This window comes from Lepidochelys kempii, chromosome 19, assembly GCF_965140265.1.
Source record: "Lepidochelys kempii isolate rLepKem1 chromosome 19, rLepKem1.hap2, whole genome shotgun sequence".
NCBI classification, from domain to species: domain Eukaryota; kingdom Metazoa; phylum Chordata; order Testudines; family Cheloniidae; genus Lepidochelys; species Lepidochelys kempii.
In genome coordinates, this window is record NC_133274.1 from 994,390 (window position 1) to 1,014,829 (window position 20,440).

The window sequence follows — 20,440 nt, forward strand, 5'->3', positions numbered from 1 at the left end:
TGCTTTTTGCGAACTAGGATACAGTATATGTGTACACATTTGTTTATGTAATTATATATACCTTAACTTACATTTATTCAAATTTTTTATTTTTTAATTTAGGAAATGGTGGATTATGCATTTCTTATTTACTAGATTAATTTTTACTTGTGATTTTTGTCAAGCTTTAATTGGATAGACATTCAAATTCAATTAAAAATGCTCAAAAGCAGCATTTTAATTTTTTTATTTAATAAAACTACCTTAAATGCACTGGAAACATAAACAAAGTGTATCAAAAATTTACCAAATATATTTGCATTTAAAATGAACTGATTTATTAAACAAAGGAAATATCTGTAGTTAGTGAATAAAACTGATTGTTTCTGTTCACCATGTCCTTGAAGATTTTAGAATGAGTAGACCTCATTGTCTCTCAACTAGTTTTTATTCATAGATTGGAAGAGGAAAACAAGCTTTCCTGCTTTTTCAACTCCTAATTGGTTTCTTAACTTTGAATGAACTAGTCATTGAACTGATATAGTTGAATATGCTGAGGTGAAGAAAATATTCTCTCTGTACCAGCAGAAGAGGCTACTGCTGTCAAAAGCTGGTCTCACACTTCAGCAAACTCTGGTTCCAGGTGCTTAGCCAGTGACTTCCACTAGTTCAGTGGCTTGGACTTTCTTTAAAACTTGGCAGCAAATGTGTACTAAATATTATTTATTGTATTTAATTTAAATAGATTATAATTTTTGGCTTTGAGATAAGTTGTCAATTTCAGATTTAATTTTAGATAGATTTATTTTTGTAAATATTTAATTTAAATAAAAAAATTTAAAATCCAATTTTTATTTTTTTTAAATCACTGATTTTATCCACCCTGAACAAAATAGCCTGACAAGCTGTGTAGATGCCTTTACCTCTAAAGAATGAGATCTAAAATACTGTGGAATGTCCAATATTGCTAACACTGTTTTAAATACATAACTGCAGTTGTATTCCTTTTCAGGATACAAACCACTCACTTTGTCTGAGCGACTTAAGCCTCATTTCCACAGATTCGGACCTGCGGGAAAACTCTAATACAGTAAGTAACTATGCTCACCCATAATTTGAGATTTTGTCTTTATTACGGAGTGTTTGCCCCATCCAGAGGAACACAGGGTTTAAGTATTAAAAATTGGTTGGTTTTGTTTCACTTGCTCTGTCCTTTGGCATTATCTGCTTTTGGTCCCCATTTTGTTCCTCTTGTCTGGGTGTGGCCTCTCTAGTGAGAGGAGCATTGAAGCGACTTGCTCTAGGATCGATGCCAGAGCTGTTCAGTGGATTTTTTTGGCAGAAGGCATTACATCATGTGCTGACAAATGCATACGCTTCCTACACAGCCCTTCTGATTCCTTTCCTTCTGTCACTATGAAATAGTGCCGCAAGCCTGTTGGGTGAATTTGGCGCACCCGATGCATGTGATTCTGGCGACTGAGGCAGGTGCAGGCAGTTGTAATACTACATATGATTTTAACTTTTTCTTCACAATATTGTTTCTCTGAAGTGGGGACAATTCCTTTAAAAGCAAAGCAACCCTAGTGTTTCAGTGAATGAGTAACATTTTATGTGGGCAGAAGTAAATTAGGCTGTGTCATAAATAGAAAGGGAAGGGTAAACCCCTTGGAAATCCCTCCTGGCCAGGGGAAAGCTCCTCTCACCTGTAAAGGGTTAAGAAGCTAAAGGGAACCTCGCTGGCACCTGACCAAAATGACCAATGAGGAGACAAGATACTTTCAAAAGCTGGGAGGAGGGAGAGAAACAAAGGGTCTGTGTCTGTCTGTCTGCTGGTCTTGGCCAGGGACAGAACAGGAATGGAGTCTTAGAACTTTTAGTAAGTAATGTAGCTAGGTATGTGTTAGATTATGATTTCTTTAAATGGCTGAGAAAAGAATTGTGCTGAATAGAATAACTATTTCTGTCTGTGTATCTTCTTTGTAACTTAAGGTTTTGCCTAGAGGGCTTCTCTATGTTTTTGAATTTAATTACCCTGTAAGATATCTACCATCCTGATTTTACAGGGGGGATTTCTTTATTTCTGTTTACTTCTATTTTTTATTAAAAGTCGTCTTGTAAAAAACTGAATGCTTTTTCATTGTTCTCAGATCCAAGGGTTTGGGTCTGTGGTCACCTATGCAAATTGGTGAGGCTTTTTATCCAACATTTCCCAGGAAAAGGGGGGTGCAAGTGTTGGGAGGATTGTTCATTGTTCTTAAGATCCAAGGGTCTGGGTCTGTAGTCACCTAGGCAAATTGGTGAGGCTTTTTACCAAACCTTGTCCAGGAAGTGGGGTGCAGGGTTTTGGGAAGTATTTTTGGGGGAAAGATGCGTCCAAACAGCTCTTCCCCAGTAACCAGTATTAGTTTGGTGGTGGTAGCGGCCAGTCCAAGGACAACGGGTGTAATATTTTGTACCTTGGGGAAGTTTTGACCTAAGCTGGTAAAGATAAGCTTAGGAGGTTTTTCATGCAGGTCCCCACATCTGTACCCTAGAGTTCAGAGTGGGGGAGGAACCTTGACAGGCTGGATACAACAATATAGAAAAAATTTCATTTTAAGTCACTTGAGAGCCAGAGATCTAACTCTGACCAGCTCTGAGCTGTTTGGTGAACGGTAGCTGGATAGTTTGTGAAATGGGTAACCTGTTTATATATCTACACATTGTGCGCTCTTTGCTCTGGTTTGGGGGTATCTATGTCTAGGGAAGAACCCATTGCAAAGACTCCAGGCAGAAATAAATAGAAGAAAACATTAAATCAAGCTTGTCCTTTTGGCACTTGCAACTAGTTAAAAGAGCCTTATGTTGGAGTCAGAATTAGCACCATTTGCTTGTACTGCCGCAGTCTCTACCATTTGGCTTTTCCCTCCCCAGCCATTTCTGTAACTTGCATTTTGCATCTATTGGTGGAATCATATACTAAGGCTATAACTGGCTGTGACACAATCACTTAATTAGGTTGCCTCCAGGTGTTGCTGAAAGAGATTGCATCCTTTTGCAAGTTCATCTGGGAAGAGACTTGTAGGGACTTGTAGGCGTCTGTGCAGGAAGTAATTCCACCTTGCTGCCATCTCAAGCACAGACTTTTGGCTGTTCATTGCAAATATCCCTGTAACCTGAAAACAGACTTTCTAATTCAGCAGAGTGAAAAGGAAGGATTTTTCTCCAGAACTAGCAGTGTTCCTTTAAAATCTAACCTTATGGTAAAACTCTTCTTATCTAGTGGGGAATGTGGCCATAACTAAATCTTGCATACAGAAAAATTAGACATGGTTGAGGGGCTGGTATCTTTTAGTGGAGCTAGCTCATGGAGCCATTTAACAAATCCTGTTCGGAGAACAGTTCTGACATTACGGTTAACGCTGGTGCACAGACTAGGAGGTAAACGAAGCAGAGCCATGTTGGCTTGTGCATAAGAAAAAGTTTCCCAAATGATAGGGGTAAAACTGATATAAACAATTCTAATGTTTGATTCTACCCAAACAACAAGGGGTTAAAATGAAATACAGCTACAGAAGAATAGTTAAGTGCCCTTTTAAGGGTTTTGTCAAGTTCAGGGTTGTGCTTATGTTCTCTATAAAGGGTTGTTCATTTTATTGGTGAATTTGCGTCATGGCTAGTGGTAGCTAACAGGCATCTTTCATGCTGTGTGCTAGTTGCATAAAGTACAAAGTACCCTGCCCTTTCTGAGGGTGGCCCATTAAAATAACTGAGAGCAAACGATTGCAACATACACATGCTAGATGACTGGCATTTATGCAAATAGTTTGATTGTGGAGCTGTTATCTAACACTTCTCTCTCCTTTTTCTTCTCTCCAGACACATGGACGAGATCTTAGCACAATCTCACCAGCAAGCATTTTTGAATCTATGTTCCAGAGCCCAGATCATACAGCAAATCAGAAAGATTCTCAACAGACAGGTACACTTTGTATCTGTGCTCTTTGAGAGACCTTACCGCCTATCCGTGCAAACAGCTAATTCCATTTATGCATCTCAGACTGAGAATTATTGCCTAGTGGATAATATAAAGCCTTAGTAGAAACCAGACAGGTGTTCCTTAAAAGGGCTGGTGGGGAGCATCGCCAGTTTATTTTGTTTTCGAAAGTAAATAGTATTCATAGTCTGTGGAGTGTTGGGACAGCGTCACTAGAACTGAGATCATGTTTGCAGCAACTTTGTGTGTCATCCTATGGCACTGAAAATGGTGCTGCTGGGCTTATCTTCCTTATAAACTCCTCTGTACTAGGTTTCCTCTTGGAGCAGGAATTTATGGCTGAATGAATGAAACCATCTGTAGAAGGGGGTTTATAATAGAAATACTTACAGCTCCTGAGAACTAGTGGCTGTAACAGGCCTGTGAGTAGAGTACAGTGTTGTTGGCTTCCTAAATTTAGATATAGAAAGGTCCCTGTCCTGGGTCCCTAAAATGTCCCTATTTAATTGGCTTGCGTTAATGAGTTTTGTACAGGGCTTTGACTATGAAAAGCACTGCTGCTAGCATTCTATTAGCTAGAGGGCAAGTTAGGCTTCATTTCTCAAGGTTCAGTGAAGAGCAGTTTTTCTGGACCGTGTGAGACTTGGTGTATTCATATTTCTTTTTTACTTTGTTTCCTTTGGCAGCTGCCTTGATTGAAAGTTTTAACGGTGATGCAGACTCAGTAACTACTGTTCAGCCTTCTGTAGGAGATTCAGCATCTTTATCTCTCCCACTTGTACTGCAGCTTGGCATCTCTGAGCCTTCTCACCCAGCACTACAAACCTCCGCACCCACCTCCATAGGAACCAGTTCACAGCAAGCTGCGTTTGGAAATCCTGCAACTATTTTACAGTCCCCAGAAGTGCCTGTTCCTCACAGCACACAGTTTGCAGCCAGTCACCAAGACTTTCTACCGCACACTCGGACACCACCACAGCCCATTGCACAAGGACTTTCAGTGGTTGCCGGAGCCACTGCTCCAGCAGCATCGAGTGCCACTGAGCCTCTGCCAGGTGTGGTTCAGTCTGTGCCTGTTGGTGGGAACTCTGTTCTGACAAGTAATCCAACTATAACAATTACTCCGTCTCAAAGTACTGCTATTCTGCAGTCCAGCATAGTCATGGGAGAGCAGAACTTACAATGGATTTTAAATGGTGCCAATGGATCTCCCCCAAATCAAGAACAAATGGTTAGTATTTACCATAACATTGCTGAAACACTGTTCAAAACATTTATGTTCCTCACATAGTGCAGGGGCTGTTTTTTAATAGAAAAATGTCTAATTTTAGTATATTGGAGAGGTACAGGATTCAATCCCATCCCAGGCGTGTCTGCTTCAGTTTTGGGTAGTGGTGATGTGAGTGGCTCTGTACAGATCACAAATTGACAATCCCTGCCCTGAAGAACTTAAAAGGTAGTCATGAAGGAGAAAATGTCTGGAAAATCCAGAGGTGAGGAAGATTTAGTGGGTTGTTTTCTTCTTCTTGTTTGGCAAACTCTCTTGTATAGGCCTCACAGAGGATGTGGACTTGCTTTACCTGTGGCATTGCAGTGTGAGGCTCGAGAGTAACTTGTATTTAATTAAAAAGAAAAGGAGGACTTGTGGCACCTTAGAGACTAACAAATTTATTTGAGCATAAGCTTTCGTGAGCTACAGCTCACTATATCCATCTTTGTGACAAAATAGAAGCACAAAAACTCTATAGTGTTTTCAGCATTGAGGCATTTCATAGTTTATACATTTCCGTAGCTTAATCCTATTGTCTCATAAATTGGAGGAGCCTTGTATATAAGAATAATGAAAAATCTTCTGCAAAACAAGGATGTGTCTGATGCTAAGTGAATCTGTGGGTTTGAGACCTGAAGAATAGTTTGTGTTATTCTTTTTAAGTAGTGAGCCAATGCCATCTGAAAAAGCTTCCTCTGTTGTGAATGCCAACGAATAAAGAGCCATTGATATGAACTCTCTGGATAAAATGGAATATTGGTTAAGTATTAATTAATTTTGTTGGAAGTGTGATCAATGTGTGTTGGCAAATTCACAGCACCTCAGTTCAGTATCTCAGGGCTACCTCGGTGATTGTCCCAGTTTTGTGATATCCAGAACATGGAAGTCACCGTATCAAACCAAACTACGTAATTTGTAATCCAGTTTTCCAGTCATTGCTCTGGGATACAAGTTTCTCTTGCTCACAGCTGTTTGGAGTTTGCTTTTGCTTAGTTGGAGATCTGATTTTAACTGCATCAAATGTGTTTTTATTTTTTTAAAGCCACAAGTTCCAAAGGTGGAGAAAGTCTTTTTCACCACCACATTACCAGTGACTGGCAACACAGGTATGTGCATTTGAAATGCAACTTCTTACCCGTTTATAGTCCCAGTGACATTCCCTTGGTAATAGGTGACATCTCCTTGAATAGTACTTGTTGGGGTGTTTTAATTGCTAGTTAAAAAGTCCAAGAAAACTTTCAGCTTTTTACACTCTTAAAGGGTACTGGTTTAAGCCTAGTTCACTGAAGACTCATGTTTGACCTTATTGGGGGTATTTGCATTATAACATTAAGAAGGAAACAAAGATAATACTGAAGATTACTGGGGAGAAGTTTGCTAAATATATTGTCTTGATTAGTTATCTCTTTTATTAAAAATAATGTGGTATTCTAATGGTATGTGTGTATGAGATGGAAAAAGTCAAAGTAGCTCCTTTAAGTTAGATAATTAATGCATTCACTGAGATTTAAAGCACTTCCAACCTTAAATCCTTATATGAGGGGAGAGGGAGCAGCTGATCATTTACATTGTTTAATCCATCCAGCACCAACAGTTTGCTGGCTGACCATCTCTCTGAGTTGCATCTAATAAAATATATAGTCACATATATTTCGTTTTTATCTAGCATCTTTCATACGCAATATCAGATGCTTCACAAAATCAGTCGTAGGCTAAAGAGAACAGGCAGGTTTGAAGATGAGATTTTAAAAAAGGAAAGGAGACAGCGTTAAATAAACAGAGGAGCACAAGTGAAAGAACCCTCCCTGCAGTCACTAGACAGGAAAGCAGAGCAAAGAGAATGAACAGGAAGATAGCTGACTTTGAGGTGTTGAGAAAGGGAGGCTGATGGGAGGCCATAGTACAATCTCTTGGGATTGTCTTTGCTTTAAAGGGACAGAGTCATTTAAACAGAAAAGGGCTTTAATTTTTAAATGCCACTTCATCCTGTGACTACAGGTCAAGTCCTGTACTATAAGAAGAGGAGTTAATGACTGAAACCTAGGCAGGCTGAATGTTGCTCCTCTACTTAGTAGTAACTAGCTGCAAAGAGATCAGTGCTGGTCTAATGCATCTTGACACAGCTCTGACTACCTGTTACCTTCATTGCCTCTTACACGGCTGAGCAGATTTATAGTTATGTGCTTTAGCTCATAGTCAGGTTAATGATGACTTGGGCTTCCACGGTTCCCCTAGCTTTTAGTTAAGGTTATTTGAAATGTTGTTTCCCTTTCCCTTGATCTCATAGTTGTTGTTTATATGATGCCATAGGCGTGCATGTTACTTGAGACAAACAAAAATGGGAGTTTCCTGCTATGAGGAGTTTACATCTGAATTAACCCTAAAAGATTACATGCGTCTCACTGCACTGAGATTATGCAGTTCTCTCACTTCTGCGCCTATTTGTATCTTTCCATTTCACCTTCAGGAAACTCTGTTCAGCAGATTGGTCTCAGCCTTCCTGTTATCATTATAAAGCAAGAGGAGGCCTGCCAGTGTCATTGTGCCTGCCGAGACTCTGCCAAGGAGAGAGCAGCTAGTAAAAAGGGATGTTCCTCGCCTGACCCGAAAACTTTGGAGCAGCCAACTCTTCAGCTGCAGCCTGAGACTTTTCCTTCCTCCTCCTCCTGCTCCTCTTCCTGTGAGCCCACCGGTCAGATGGCTAACCCTTCAGACTCGCAGACTGAAACATTAAGTGCCATAGACGTATCAGACTTCCTGTCCCTCCAGAGCCCTGAAACCCCATCCAGTCTGATTCCAATTGAAGCACTATTACAGGGAGAGGAAGAAATTGGTTTGAATAGCAGCTTCTCCAAGTAAAGATGCTCCCGATTCTCCTTCCTTGCACCTGGAGGCTAAAATCCTCCTCCTTAGAAGCAGACACTGAAGGCTCAAGAGTTTTTTCTTTTTTTGAAGTTTTGTGGCCTACTTCTGCTTCTCGGATGTCATTTTAGTTGTGTCCCAGGAACATCCATCTTCGGGAGCTGAATCTTTAAAGAAAAAAAAGATTAAAAAAAAAAAGCTAAGTTATATATGAACTGTTTTGGCTGCACTGTCTGTCACTTTTGCTTGCTGTCATATGTGAACATGGAAGTTAAGGTTACTCGTCTGCATAACAATTATTAAAAGAAAAAGGGGGTTTTAGTTTCAGGCAGTCTCCTGTTGCACATCACTTTTATGTTTGGGGGTTTCGGCACTGGCAGCGAGTGGGTCTTTTGTTACAACCTCTTGGGTCTGTAATCTCCTTTTGTCTCCCTCTGTGTCTGATACTGACCATGCACTATAGTAGGGGCCCAGAGAATGACGCTTCTGTAGCAGACGATGGTATTATTGTAGTAGGAGTTGTCTGGTCTGGAGCTTTTCTGGATTGGTACGTTAAGATGCTTTTGTTGTTCATGGGATACTTGTCCCATCACCTAGTCAGTGGGAGGAGTTGGCTGTTTGTATTAGGCTAACACTAGTAGCAAAGCCAACTGAAACCTTTGGGGAGTTCCTAAAGACGAGCATGAGGTACTTGTGCTCCTGCTGTGTTTATTCATTTGATTTAAACCAGGGCAGAGAGTACAATTCAGGCACATTGCTTCCTAATTTAGAAATGTGGTCAGAGCCTCTGCCTATGTAGAACCTGCTCTGGTTGCCGCCTCTTGCAGAATGCGGTGGGTGTCACATTTGGTGATATTGGTGCCTGTTGATCAGAGTGGCCAAAAGAACAACATCTGACTTTCTGTCGAAACATGAGTCAGGCTTTAAAAGTCCACCCCTCATTCACCAGGAGCGCAACACCTTTGCAGGTAACTCTCTTCTTTCGTTGACAGTGATTCCTTGTCAGCATACAGTAAACTAGAATTCAGTGAGCATGTCCTGTAACAGTCCAGAAATGCTTCCTCTTTTCTGTTAAACTCTATAATCCCTGCCTGAATCTGCCTCCAACCTGCTGTAGCGTCAGCTCTCTGTGCATGGGGCTATTTCCTGACTAAAATGCATTACACAATTTAGTAGTTTTTCATATCAAGCTGAAACTCTCTATTCTAACTGACTCAGGGTAAAAAAACAACCACAAACTCCCCTTCCACCAAAAAGCCTGTAATGTTGCAATAAATGCAGTCTCATTTTAAATGGTTTATTTATGCTGCATTATTTTAAAAGATGTAATTTTATAGTATTTTATCCATCTGTCTGGCTTTGGCTGTGAGTCTCTTTGTGTTGAAGGAAAGAATATTAAATAGTCTTTATTCAGTTTACGGTGTTAGGTGTAGTGATATGACCATAAGCCAAATAATGCTGAGTAACTGTGTTCACTAGATTTAAGGATGCAAACTCCTGGAAGGTGGAGGCCTTTCCCTTCTCTCCCTTAGGTTTTCTTCCTGTTCACTCACATCTTATTGAAGCTGCACTCAGCACCTGTTTTTGGGGAGGATCCTAATAGAGCAGCCAAACCTTCCTTCTTAATGTACTACATTGAGCTGTGTCGGCTTCTAAAACCCTCCGGAGAGCTGTGTAGCCTTACCAACATCTGACGTATTCTTAGGCTGGGACAATGGCTTCATCTCTTGTTCTGTCCAATTGCAAACTCACTGCCTAGGTGCAGACAGAATTAATGTAAGGGAGCCGGCGTTCAGCCAGTCTGGAGATCTCCCCCACTTGTACAGCGTGGGAGGATGGGGTGAGGGTGAAGGCGTAGGGGCAGTGAAATAGGTGACTTGTAACTGTGAAGAGCGGTGACAGTATGAGCACAGTACACTCTGTCTCCTGGGTACCCTAATGACAAGGGCTCATGGGGCGGCAATTGGACTGGAAATTCCCTGGCTGCTTTTTCTTTCCAGCAAGTGCTGGCTCCTAGTGCAGTGGTGCTGGGACATACCACAGGGTCGGGGTGCGTAGGAGTTCCTCCTACTGTTGCTGTAGCACTGAGATTTTCATCTGTAAGATATGAACTAGCAAAGCATTCCAGTGTGTTCTTCTCTCTGGGACACCACCCCACCCTGCTGGGCAGCACTGCAAGGGGATTGACCTGGGCTGGCATCTCCCAGCCTTCGCTTGGGACACAGGCAGGCTGGCAGCAGTGAGGATGGCTGTTGAACACACATGAAATAGGCTTGAGTCTGTTTAGCTGAGAATGTCTTTGCAAGAACTTCTGACAATTGTCCCGTTTCAAATTCTGATTTGAAGTTGCATGGAAGTGGGAGGTGTGGGGTCAGGGCAGCAATCTGGCAGCAGTGAGGGACTTGCACCTTTGTCTCTAGCTCTGCTTAGGTATTTGGCTTTTTAAAGAGCATTTGAGAGAGAGTGTGAGTGTGTGAGAGAGAAAGTAAAAGTATAAAATCCCAGGTCCTGCTGGGGTCATGGAATTTTTGCCATTGAGTTCAGAAGGACCAGGATTTGGCCCTAAATCTGAAACATTGGGCAGCTGATGGACTTGGTAACCTTTCCTTCAGGGACACTGGGTGTGCAGTTACTCTCTTGTGTGAATATGTGCACCTGACCTGGTGTGATTCGGCAGTTTAGGTGAGGCTAAGAAGGGCTCCCAAGGATGGCAGAGTAGCTGGGTTTCATCAGCACCTTGCCTGTCCCAGCACAAAGACACGCGTCCCTTAGGCAGTTGCTTTGTTAATGTTCTTTACTTTTTTCACTTGTGCTCCATGTGTCTGAATGTTAAATTATGCTGCATGTGTCTAAGCACTCCCAGCACCCTCCCGCACCCCGCTGGCTCCTGTACTGCCTGAGAGGCTGCATGGTCAAAAGCTGTGCCCAGCTGCAGGGATCCCCTGCACACTGGTGGAGGAGCTTGCGAGTGCCTGGCAGGGAAGTGCTGTCTTTGCCATTGCAGCTGAGCTGTCAGAGCCCCCGACCCCAGGGCAGCTGGAGACTTTTCCCTGGCTCAGTAAATTCACAGCACTGTGACAAAAGGAAGGGAAAGTTTCTACCTTTTGAGACCTGCAAATGCCAGGCTTGACATCAGACTCCTAGAGAGGAGTATGCGCTGTCAGGGCTTTGCGATTGTTGTGAACATCCTGTACAGTGTATACAATTTGTGAATTCTTTTCCATATCAGTCTTCACAGCAGAACTGCACTGCTCCGCATAGCTCTGTGTTTAAGCATTTGCTGTTTGATGGCTCATGGAAGTTTACTTGGTTCCTATAGCTTCTAGAAGGACACACAAGCTAAGTACAGAACTGGTCTAAATACCAACATTGGTAGCTCTGGAAGGCAAGTAAGTAACCCCAGGGATCTGACTGAACATGCAGCTGGAGGTAGGAGAACTCACTCTTCATGCTTGTAGATGGTAGAGGCTCCTAGGAACAGAAAGTCAGCATTTGTTCAGGGCTGGTACTGAATTACATAGAACAATGTATGAATTGGGGACTTCTGTAATGCTGACTGTGTCCAGAAAGACGAGTTTGCAGAACCTCATACCAGTATCTAAAATGCACTTTAGGTTATTTTATCTTTAACCCAATTGCTGCAATTTCTTTTGTATATACTTTCAGAAAGTTTATTTTTGCTCTGATTAAAAGTTAACAGGGGTGTGCAAAGATGAGCACTTATCTTGGTGCAATACTTGTCGCTAAAGATCATTGTCCCCTGTGGTCGGTCTATGTCTGCCTAACTGAATTTGTGTAGTAAGTAGGTCAGTGACCTGTCACCCTACCCTGTCTATACACAAACAAAACTATGTATCCTTAGCGAATGTCCAATCTATGCAAAACTTCGACTGGGAGCACAGTGCTTTAGCAGGCCCTGCCCTCTCAAGCTTTCTGATAAGCTGCTTATCACTTGTGTTAGAAGTAATAGGCTGTTTTTATTTGTTGTGTTCATCTGTATGTCCCCCCTCAATCTCATTTCAGAATGAACATGAACAGACGTGACAAACTGTTCCTACACAGGCATGTTGCACCTTTTAGAGTTTGTCTTCACAATCATTTTCGATGTCATGTTATCTGCCTTACTTCGTTGAGAATAACTCTCCAGCAGAATCATCAAATACTGCTTTTGAACCGCAGCAACATTGTTAACCTGTTTACAATACTCTTCCTGTACCAGTTAGAAGTAAGCATTGGCAAATGAACTCATGGGTAGCCTGAGGGTCTGGAACTGCTTGAGGGAGGGGGGCACAGTTATTTTAAGGTAAAATTGGCCTCAGAGCTCATAAGAGATGAAAAACTTGTCTCTTATGGACAATATTATGCATGTGGCAACTGAAATGGGAGGCAGCACAGTCCATTGTATAGGGCAGTGGATTGAGAGTCAAGTAACCTAGTCCTGACTTTGCCACTCACTGGCTGTGTGACCACGGGCAAGTCACTTAACCTCTCTATGCCTCAGTTCCCTCATCCATAAAATGGGGAGAGTGATGCTCATTCACCTTTGTAAATGCTTTGAGATGTACGAATGAAAAGAGCAAAGTGCAGAGTATTACCAATACGAGCGAGCTGGCCAAAACAATTAATAATTAGAGTCAATTAGGCTGTGAGGCAAAAATAAACATCTCTTTAACATTTCTGATTGCGTTGGTTTTAATTAGTAGTTTTCCTCAATATATTTTGGAAACAACGTCAAGTTTTTATAAATGTTACTGTAGTCAATACTCATGGGCAGGGCTGAACTTTTAACTTTTTTCATTTTGTCTTGATATAAATCATACGTTCTAGAAGTTGGATTCTGTGTCTGCACTGAGAAATGCAAACTAAACTGGATATTTATGTAGTAGCATACATAGTCTAAATGTGTATGTTCTTGGAACTAGTTTAAAAATCCCACACCATGCTTTTGGTGGTGTGCAAGCTGGCCAAAATTTGGTTCATTATGCAGTGTACTCTTTCTCAACTAAATGCTGTTTCTACTTTTTCTTACAAGAAATTTTTTTCATATGATCTTTTTCAGCAAAATCAAGGGTATGTTTTTGCAGTATCGTAGCTACGGTAGCTGGCATTGAAAGGTTTTCCTTGCTCTGTAGCTTTGTGTCCTTCCACCTGCTTATAAACCGAAGCTATTCATTTGACCTTTATTTTGGAGAGAAAATAATAGTTGACGTTTTGTTTTATTTGCACAGACTAGCATCAGTTAGGAGGGCAGGTAGCTGCCGGTTAGTTATTGAGCATTTGCTTCAGCATTGATCTCTGCATAATCTTCAGACCAGCAAATCTAGGAAGAGTTTAGGATGTTTTTATTGCTTGTGTTTTACACGTACTGGGAGCTGGGCAATGGTCTTGGAGATGATTTTAAAAAACAAACACATCAATTTCTCAAATGTGTGTGTATGTTAAAGGAATTTATTTAACTACGAAACATGGGAACAAATGTACTTGCATTCAGCAACATGAAGATGTTAGTTACAGGTACAGTACTTCCAAAGGAAGAGCATCTCCAAAACCCAAAAAAGAGTAAATATGAATTTGTATTTTTGAAGAATGTAAAATGTGAAATAATGGTGTTTGCTTAATTGCTCATTTTGTATAAAGTTAATATTGTACTTTGAAATATCTGCTAAGACGTGGAAATTAACATTTTTTGGAATTGAAAGCAATATTAATACTAATGGAATCCTAATTAAATGCTTATTTAAATAATGTGGTCCTGGAGTCATTCCTCAAGGGCTTGATCAGTTTCTTTGGAATGTGAGTCTGAGCGCTCTGCTCTCTTTTCCATCAGAATAGGGCACTGAGACTTTGGAGTTTGAGAGAGAATAGTTTTCCTATGCAATTGGATTTCTCTCCCCCTCCCCCTATTAAAGTTTTTGGATCCACAACCTTCATGTCCATAAAGGTACTTTCAGGCATGTGGAAGGGTGGAATAGCTTAAGATGCATGCAAAGGACTAAGACCAGCTGTTGTAATTACTTATGCTGTATACTACTTCCCCACCCCCCCAAATAATCATGAGGGACAGCATTCATCCAAAGACCCCAGAGTACCCCCCAGACACAGCATACAGGGATCACTTCATTCACCCCTGAAATGCAGCAGTTGTTCAGCAGTGCACCCCCCCCCCCACCTTCCAGGAATTGAGGCAGGAATATCTTCATCCGTTTGAAACTGCAGAGGGAATGAGGAAGGTAAAACAGAGTTGTTCTGTAGGGCTCTCTCATCTTAGTACTCTTACTGAAGTATTTCTAAGTAGTAGTCTGTGATAAAGAGCATAAGTGGCAATACAAGTAGAGCGAGAGGAGGTCAGGAGAATGGACTGGCAAATACACAACCAGCCATGGCACCAGCCTCCTTTTGGAAAGGCTCAAAGAATTTTAAACAAATTGAGCTTGGAAAATGAGATTGCCTTTCTTAGAATTTCAGGTACATAAGAGGATCTAGACCAGGGGTGGGCAAACTTTTTGGTCCGAGGGCCACATCTGGGAATAGAAATTGTGTGGCAGGTCATGAATGCTTACAAAATTGGGGTTGGGGTGGAGGAGGGGGTGAGGGCTCTGGTTGGGGGTGCAGGCTCTGGGGATGAGTTTGGGGTTTAGGAGGATGCTCTGGGCTGGGACTGAGGGGTTTTGAGGGCAGGAGGGGGATCAGTGTACAGGAAGGGGTGCAGGCTCTAGGGTGGGGCTGGGGAGGAGGCGTTTGGTGTGTAGGAGGGTGCTCTGGGCTGGGATCAAGGGGTTTGGAGGGTGGGAGGGGAATCAGGGCTGGGGCAGGGGGTTGGAGCATGGGGAGAGGCTCAGGGGTGCAGGCTGCGGGCAGTACTTACCTCAAGCAACTCCCAGAAGCAGCAGCCTGTCCCTTCTCTGGCTCCTACATGGAGGCACAGCCAGGCAGCTCTGCATGCTGCTACGTCTGCAGGCACTGCCCCTGTAGCTCCCATAAGAGCATGTAGGAGCCAGAGCAGGGCCATGCGGCTGCTTCCGTGAGCCATGTGGAGCGGCCCCCAGCCCTGCTCCCTGACTGGAGTGCCAGAGGGGGGCAAGCCCAAGACCCCCTTCCCCAGCGGGAACTCGAGGGCTGACTTAAAACGGCCCACAGGCTGTAGTTTGCCCACTCCTGCTCTAGACCATGCGTTATAAATAAGGATTGAGGAATAAGAGTAGGAAAGGCTTCTTTGCCCAGCCTTGGCATTATCTATCTTCTGTACTTATTCTGTAGCAGCTGAGTTCATACACCCTGGGGCGGTACTTGTGATTTGGCAGGTAGAGAGGCTGTGACTTACTGAAGGTTACCCAGAAACTCTGTGGTGGTGCATGGACTGCAACCCAGGTCTCCCAAGTCATAGGCTAGTACCCTAACCATTGTACCATGCTGCTGCTTAGCCTGCCACCCCTTTATAACCATCAGCTAGCAGGGACTGCAGGTCTCAGCAGTCATTAACACAGAGAGGGTCATATGGGCATTACATATTCATGAAAAGCCTCAAATAGGTGAGAGCCTGGCTCAGGCACAGTAACCGGCCTCTCAAAAATGATCCAGAAGCTGCCAAAGAAGGGCACCTATTTGCTTTAGGGGCAAGGGAATCCATACTGGCTGCTGGCCTCTGTACAAGTACCTGGTGAGCCAATTTAAGGACCTTGGGGTACATAAGGCCCCTAATAATTTAGGGCTGAAGTGTTTGGGCAAGTCTCTCCACAGCAGCTGAGCTGACTTTGTATTCTTCCCTCTTATATTGTCAGTGGTCCAGGATTTGTATTACAGGAGCACAAAGGAACTCTACTCCAGGATTGAGACCCCATTGTGCTAGATGCTTGAGACACGAAAGGGAGAGAATCAAGCTTTTCAGGACAAGGAGCAAGTCTGTGATGATAAAATAGGTGGATACAACAAACAGATGGGGGAAGGACAAGGCCCATGAGATGATCACACTTTAGGTACAAAGCATTGGTCAGAGCACACCAGGGGCCACACTCAGGGTTTATCTCACTCCAGCCAGAGCCACAGCCCTGCCTTTTCAGGAGCAGAATGCTCCAAGCCTCACTGTGCAGCTCCAAAGTGGGTCAGTTCTTCCATGATTATTGTAGGCACCCTCTTTAACCTGTTCTCAGTCAGGCTGAAGGAAATCAACACACGTTGGCTCTGACAGCAGCTCCCTCAAACTCCTAAACTGAAATGTCTAGTGTCAAACCAGGGCAGCTGGGAAGCAGGACACACAAGCTGCTGGTCTTCTGCATCTCCTCCAGCCCCCAGAGCGGCCTAAATCATATGGAGCAGAAAGCAAGGTAGCAGGAGCTGTTTGATGTGCTGTCAAAGGTTTCACACTCCCTCAAGGAGGAGTCACTGCTCCATGGCAATACTCCTCCCCATTCAAAGTGCAGGTAGGAATGAGGGGGAAGGAATTTAAAACCTGGAGCTATCCTCTGCTGAAGGCAGGAGGGGACAAAGGGGACAGATCATCAGGACAAAAGGCAAGATGCAGCCCCTGCAGTGCAACTGTTCCAGCTGTGCACTAAAAGATCATGAGACTGGAGGGGAAATCTACTTTCCTGTTAGTGACCCAAGGCAACAGCAGAGAGCTTGAGTGGGGTCAGCTGCCCAGGGTTAGCAGCAGTGATCAGAGCTGGGCTTGTCGTCAGGCTGTTTCTTTTCCCACGGTATTAACTTGTGACAGGCTGAAGCTTTCTCAGAGCTGGAGCAAACAGTTGTGTCATTTATTTCTAGACAACGCAATTGAGAGTTGAGGTCACAGCAACATGCACTTACACCCCACACCAAACGCATGCAAAGAGTTCAGGGACTAGAGGGCCAAGTATATTTTGTAGGGTACAGGCAATGAGAGTTGTAGTGGCTTCCTTCATCAATAGCCCTCAGGTGATCAGCTCATTAAGCATTTCAGGAATTCTTGTTCTCTTCTTGCACAGGCAAGGAGCTGCCCTCTGTTCTGGCAGGAGTCTAGCAAATAATAAAACCACACGCATCAGTCCAATGCCTCCCAGGAGCCGCTTTAACACAGAATTCAAGGGTGCCACCAACCTCACAGCACTAGGGTCAAGATGCTGCTTTCCAGAGATCATAACATTTTCTAATGAACTTAGTAATTGAAAAGAAATGGAGCAGCCCACCCCCATCCCCCGCTGGTCTTGCCATTCAAGGGAGATACGGCCTGTGGAAACCAGGGCTCCTTACAGGAGTTGCGCCATCTTGTGCTGGGCAGTCATGTAATGTTAAAGGAAAAGCCCTCGGGGGCCCTCTTTACAGAGGCCCTGCTGCAAGGAAAGTGGGGAAGATCACAATACTTAACACAGAGAGCAGCCTGAAGACTGGTGATTTCTGCCATCAGCTCGTCGCAGCTGGCAATGTTTGCCAGGAGGCACTGCTGCCGGACTTCAAGGGATCTTAGCAGGGTTCTCACACCTTCAACCTGCAAAGGAGAGGAGTCACCACAGGACATTCTCCAAGGTCAGGGGAAGAGTAATTAGGGACCCCCTAGGCTCTGTCATCCAGAGCTAGTGTGGGTCTCGTAATCTGCACCAGGCATGGCAAGCAGCATCAGTTCCAATGGGAACCTCCTTGGCAGCTGCCTGCAGTGCCCAGCAGCGTTTCTGTGAAATCCACAGGACTGGAGCAGTTACATTAGTTACACTGTGTCTTGAACATGGAAATTGAACCAGTGTTTCAACAAAAGCAACAAACCCTCTAGAGAGGGCAGCAGCTGGGCTAGGCACAGGGCTTGTCCTCACCACTGAGTTAATTCGAGTATTGCCCCTAACCTGAACTGCATCCACACACACCCCCCTTAACTGGAGCACGGTGGTGAGCCGGAGCCAGCTCAGTCTCCTTCTTTGAGTCCATGTTAAAATGCTGCTTTATGGTGTTGACAAAAGACAAACTGCACAGACATTTGAATTATTCTTACATGTAAACCTAACCTCATCCTTACTGCCAGCCTCCATCTCCTCATGCCATAAACCACACACATTCATACAGCCATACAAACCAGTGACGCAGTGTCTGGGGGCTGCTCAGCATCCTGTTTCATAGCATCCTCTGCATCCATTGCCAAGCTAGAGCTGAGAGCAGTTAGTTTTAATCTTAAGGGGCAGGACAGTTAGGGGTGGGAGTTGGCATCCAATTCACCAAGTTCCCAGAGTGGATCAGTAACACTGAAAAAAAAAATCACAGTTATAAGGGGTTTCTCTCCCCTGCTCCCAATAACAAATTAAAAACCCAGGGTGGTGCTGGAGCAGGCCCTGTTAACTAGAAAATCAGAGCTTGTCTCTTTAGCCTCTCCACCATTAGAGGTCAAGGAAAGGTGTGGTGAATAAGGTACTTATTCCCAATTTGAGCTAGATTAATAAATTATCTAACAGGTCATCAATTTCCAAAGCTAGGCAAAGGAGTGTTTGACATGAACACTTACACTCCAGGAAAAAGTTAATCAAAAAGCCAGAACAGAATCTTGAGGCAAACAGTGAAATTTCACTGGGACCTGCTCCACTGAGTAGCTTGTACACTCAGAAACCATCCTGGGAAATAAGGCAGCTTCCAAGCACAAAAGGATTTAAAAAGAAAAAACAGAAGGTTTTTCTCAAACTATTTGTTACATGGTAAACTCTTTGCCCCAGGAGGACTATTTAGCTAGAACATGCTTTGTTCCCAGCGAGTATTAGCACTGAAGAAAAGCCCCCAGCATCACCTTCTGCTCTCCTAGAGCAGCCGGCTGAGGCCTTATTTATAACGTCCTTCAGTGAGTCAATTGCTTCCACCTGTTTCCCTTGAGACCTCAGCTGGTTCCATTTCTAAACAGGCTGCACCTCTAATTATATCGTGTTCTTAAGGCTTCAAGTAAACCTGTAGTCTTTGTAAGAAACCTATTCTTTCCTTCCTTCCTTCCGGCTTTGCTAAATTATTTCCTACAGGTCTCTGTTCTTTGCTGTCCGCTGTAGTAAAATCAAAAGTCCCTGTGGTGGGTGCCAGAAGAGAGAGTGGTACCCATCTTGATGAGTCCTCTCCAAAGAGAGCAGGCAGCCCTGCACCAGCTTGGGACAACAGTCATTTGACAAAGCAAGGAAGGACTTTTGTGACCGGTACCACGAGATTAAATGGAGCTGTCACAGGATCCTTTGGATCACGAGGAATGATTTCTGTAGTCTTTGGCAAGACACAGGGCTCTCACCTGGGACTGAAAGACACGACGGAGCCAAGGTCAGGGGAGAAAGCCAAAATGGATTCCAAAGCAGCTTAGCTGGCTGATTGCACTGTCTTGGCCAGAATGGACTATATATATATCTTTATATATATCTTCATCTTTGCTTCTCTTGGCTAAGCAAGGATTTGCCAGTGATGTGTTCCAGTTGACAAACCCTGCTCCATTTTGGAAAGGCAGCCTGAGGTCACTGCAAATACTCGCTGAAGTGCATTCGTCCCTGAAGAGTGTAAAATCTCTGATCAGGAGTCTATCTCCGTTGACTCGCTGGGCAGAGTTCACGGTGTGAAGCTGGAGTGCAGGCAGTCAGACTCGAAGACAGTGCGGCCTCATGGCCTACCCTGAAGAGAGTGGGACCTCCTGAGGGTCTGGCACACGGAAGGGATTCCTCTGAGGGACTCTTTAAAAGCTGGGGGATAGCACAGATCCTGTGGATCTCTGACACACATGTAATAAGTAAATTCCATGAGTTTCTTCTGCAAGAACTTTATTGCCATAAAGCACCAGGGTCAGTCTAAATTCAGTGCCAGTCACTGTTTTACTTGTGAAGTTCCCAGGGTTGAGGGAGGGGAGAAGGAGGGAAGTCACATCCAGAAGGCAGTTTGCGTAGTGCTTAGAGGAGGATGGCTGGTGTCTGGACTCCTGGGTTTTGTTCCCAGTTCCGGGGGGACAGAAGGGGTCAGTGATAAGAGGGTAGGTCTGAGAGCCGGAAGACCTGGACTTTGCTCTCAGCTCTGTCGCTGACCGTGCCTCAGTTTCCCGGTCTGTGAAATGAGGGCGCTGAACCCCTGGGGATACAGGCGCTGGGGACCTGCAGCGAGGGGCGCGGCTCTCTGAGCCATCGCGCCGCAGGGCAGGGAGCGGGCGGCGGGCTGTTCCCGGGCAGGACCCTGTCGACTCTTGGGAGCCAGGGCGACGGGGCTTGTCCAAGGGCTCAGGCAGCAACTCACCGACAGCCCCAAGAGAACCCAGGAGTCCGGGCTCCCAGCCCCTCCCCCAGCTCTAACCCTCCAGACCCCCCCCCCGCTCCCAGAGCCAGGGATGGAACCCAGGAGTCCGGGCTCCCAGCCCCTCCCCCAGCTCTAACCCTCCAGGACCCCCCCCC

The 20,440-nt window shown here is 44.2% G+C and overlaps 1 protein-coding gene and 1 long non-coding RNA gene across 3 annotated transcripts in view; one reads left to right on the top strand and one right to left on the bottom strand.

Moving 5' to 3' along the window:
• Nucleotides 1-12,767, top strand: part of MTF1 (metal regulatory transcription factor 1) — a 30,616-nt gene extending 17,849 nt beyond the window's left edge. Inside the window, exons 7-11 of the mRNA XM_073317974.1 lie at nucleotides 992-1,069; nucleotides 3,841-3,943; nucleotides 4,645-5,189; nucleotides 6,271-6,334; nucleotides 7,696-12,767. Coding sequence (XP_073174075.1) covers nucleotides 992-1,069; nucleotides 3,841-3,943; nucleotides 4,645-5,189; nucleotides 6,271-6,334; nucleotides 7,696-8,087 — 1,182 coding nt within the window. The 3' untranslated portion in view covers nucleotides 8,088-12,767. The remainder of the gene's footprint in view (nucleotides 1-991; nucleotides 1,070-3,840; nucleotides 3,944-4,644; nucleotides 5,190-6,270; nucleotides 6,335-7,695) is intronic.
• Nucleotides 12,768-16,808: 4,041 nt separating this feature from the next.
• Nucleotides 16,809-20,327, bottom strand: LOC140900538 (uncharacterized). 2 transcript variants are annotated; one of them, XR_012155655.1, is made up of 4 exons: nucleotides 19,306-20,327; nucleotides 18,127-18,292; nucleotides 17,431-17,550; nucleotides 16,809-17,081 (listed from the first exon to the last, which is right to left on the bottom strand). It is a non-coding gene; the product is annotated as an uncharacterized lncRNA (long non-coding RNA). The 2 variants fall into 2 exon arrangements; XR_012155656.1 differs by having other exon boundaries at nucleotides 18,826-20,327.
• Nucleotides 20,328-20,440: the final 113 nt, after the last annotated feature.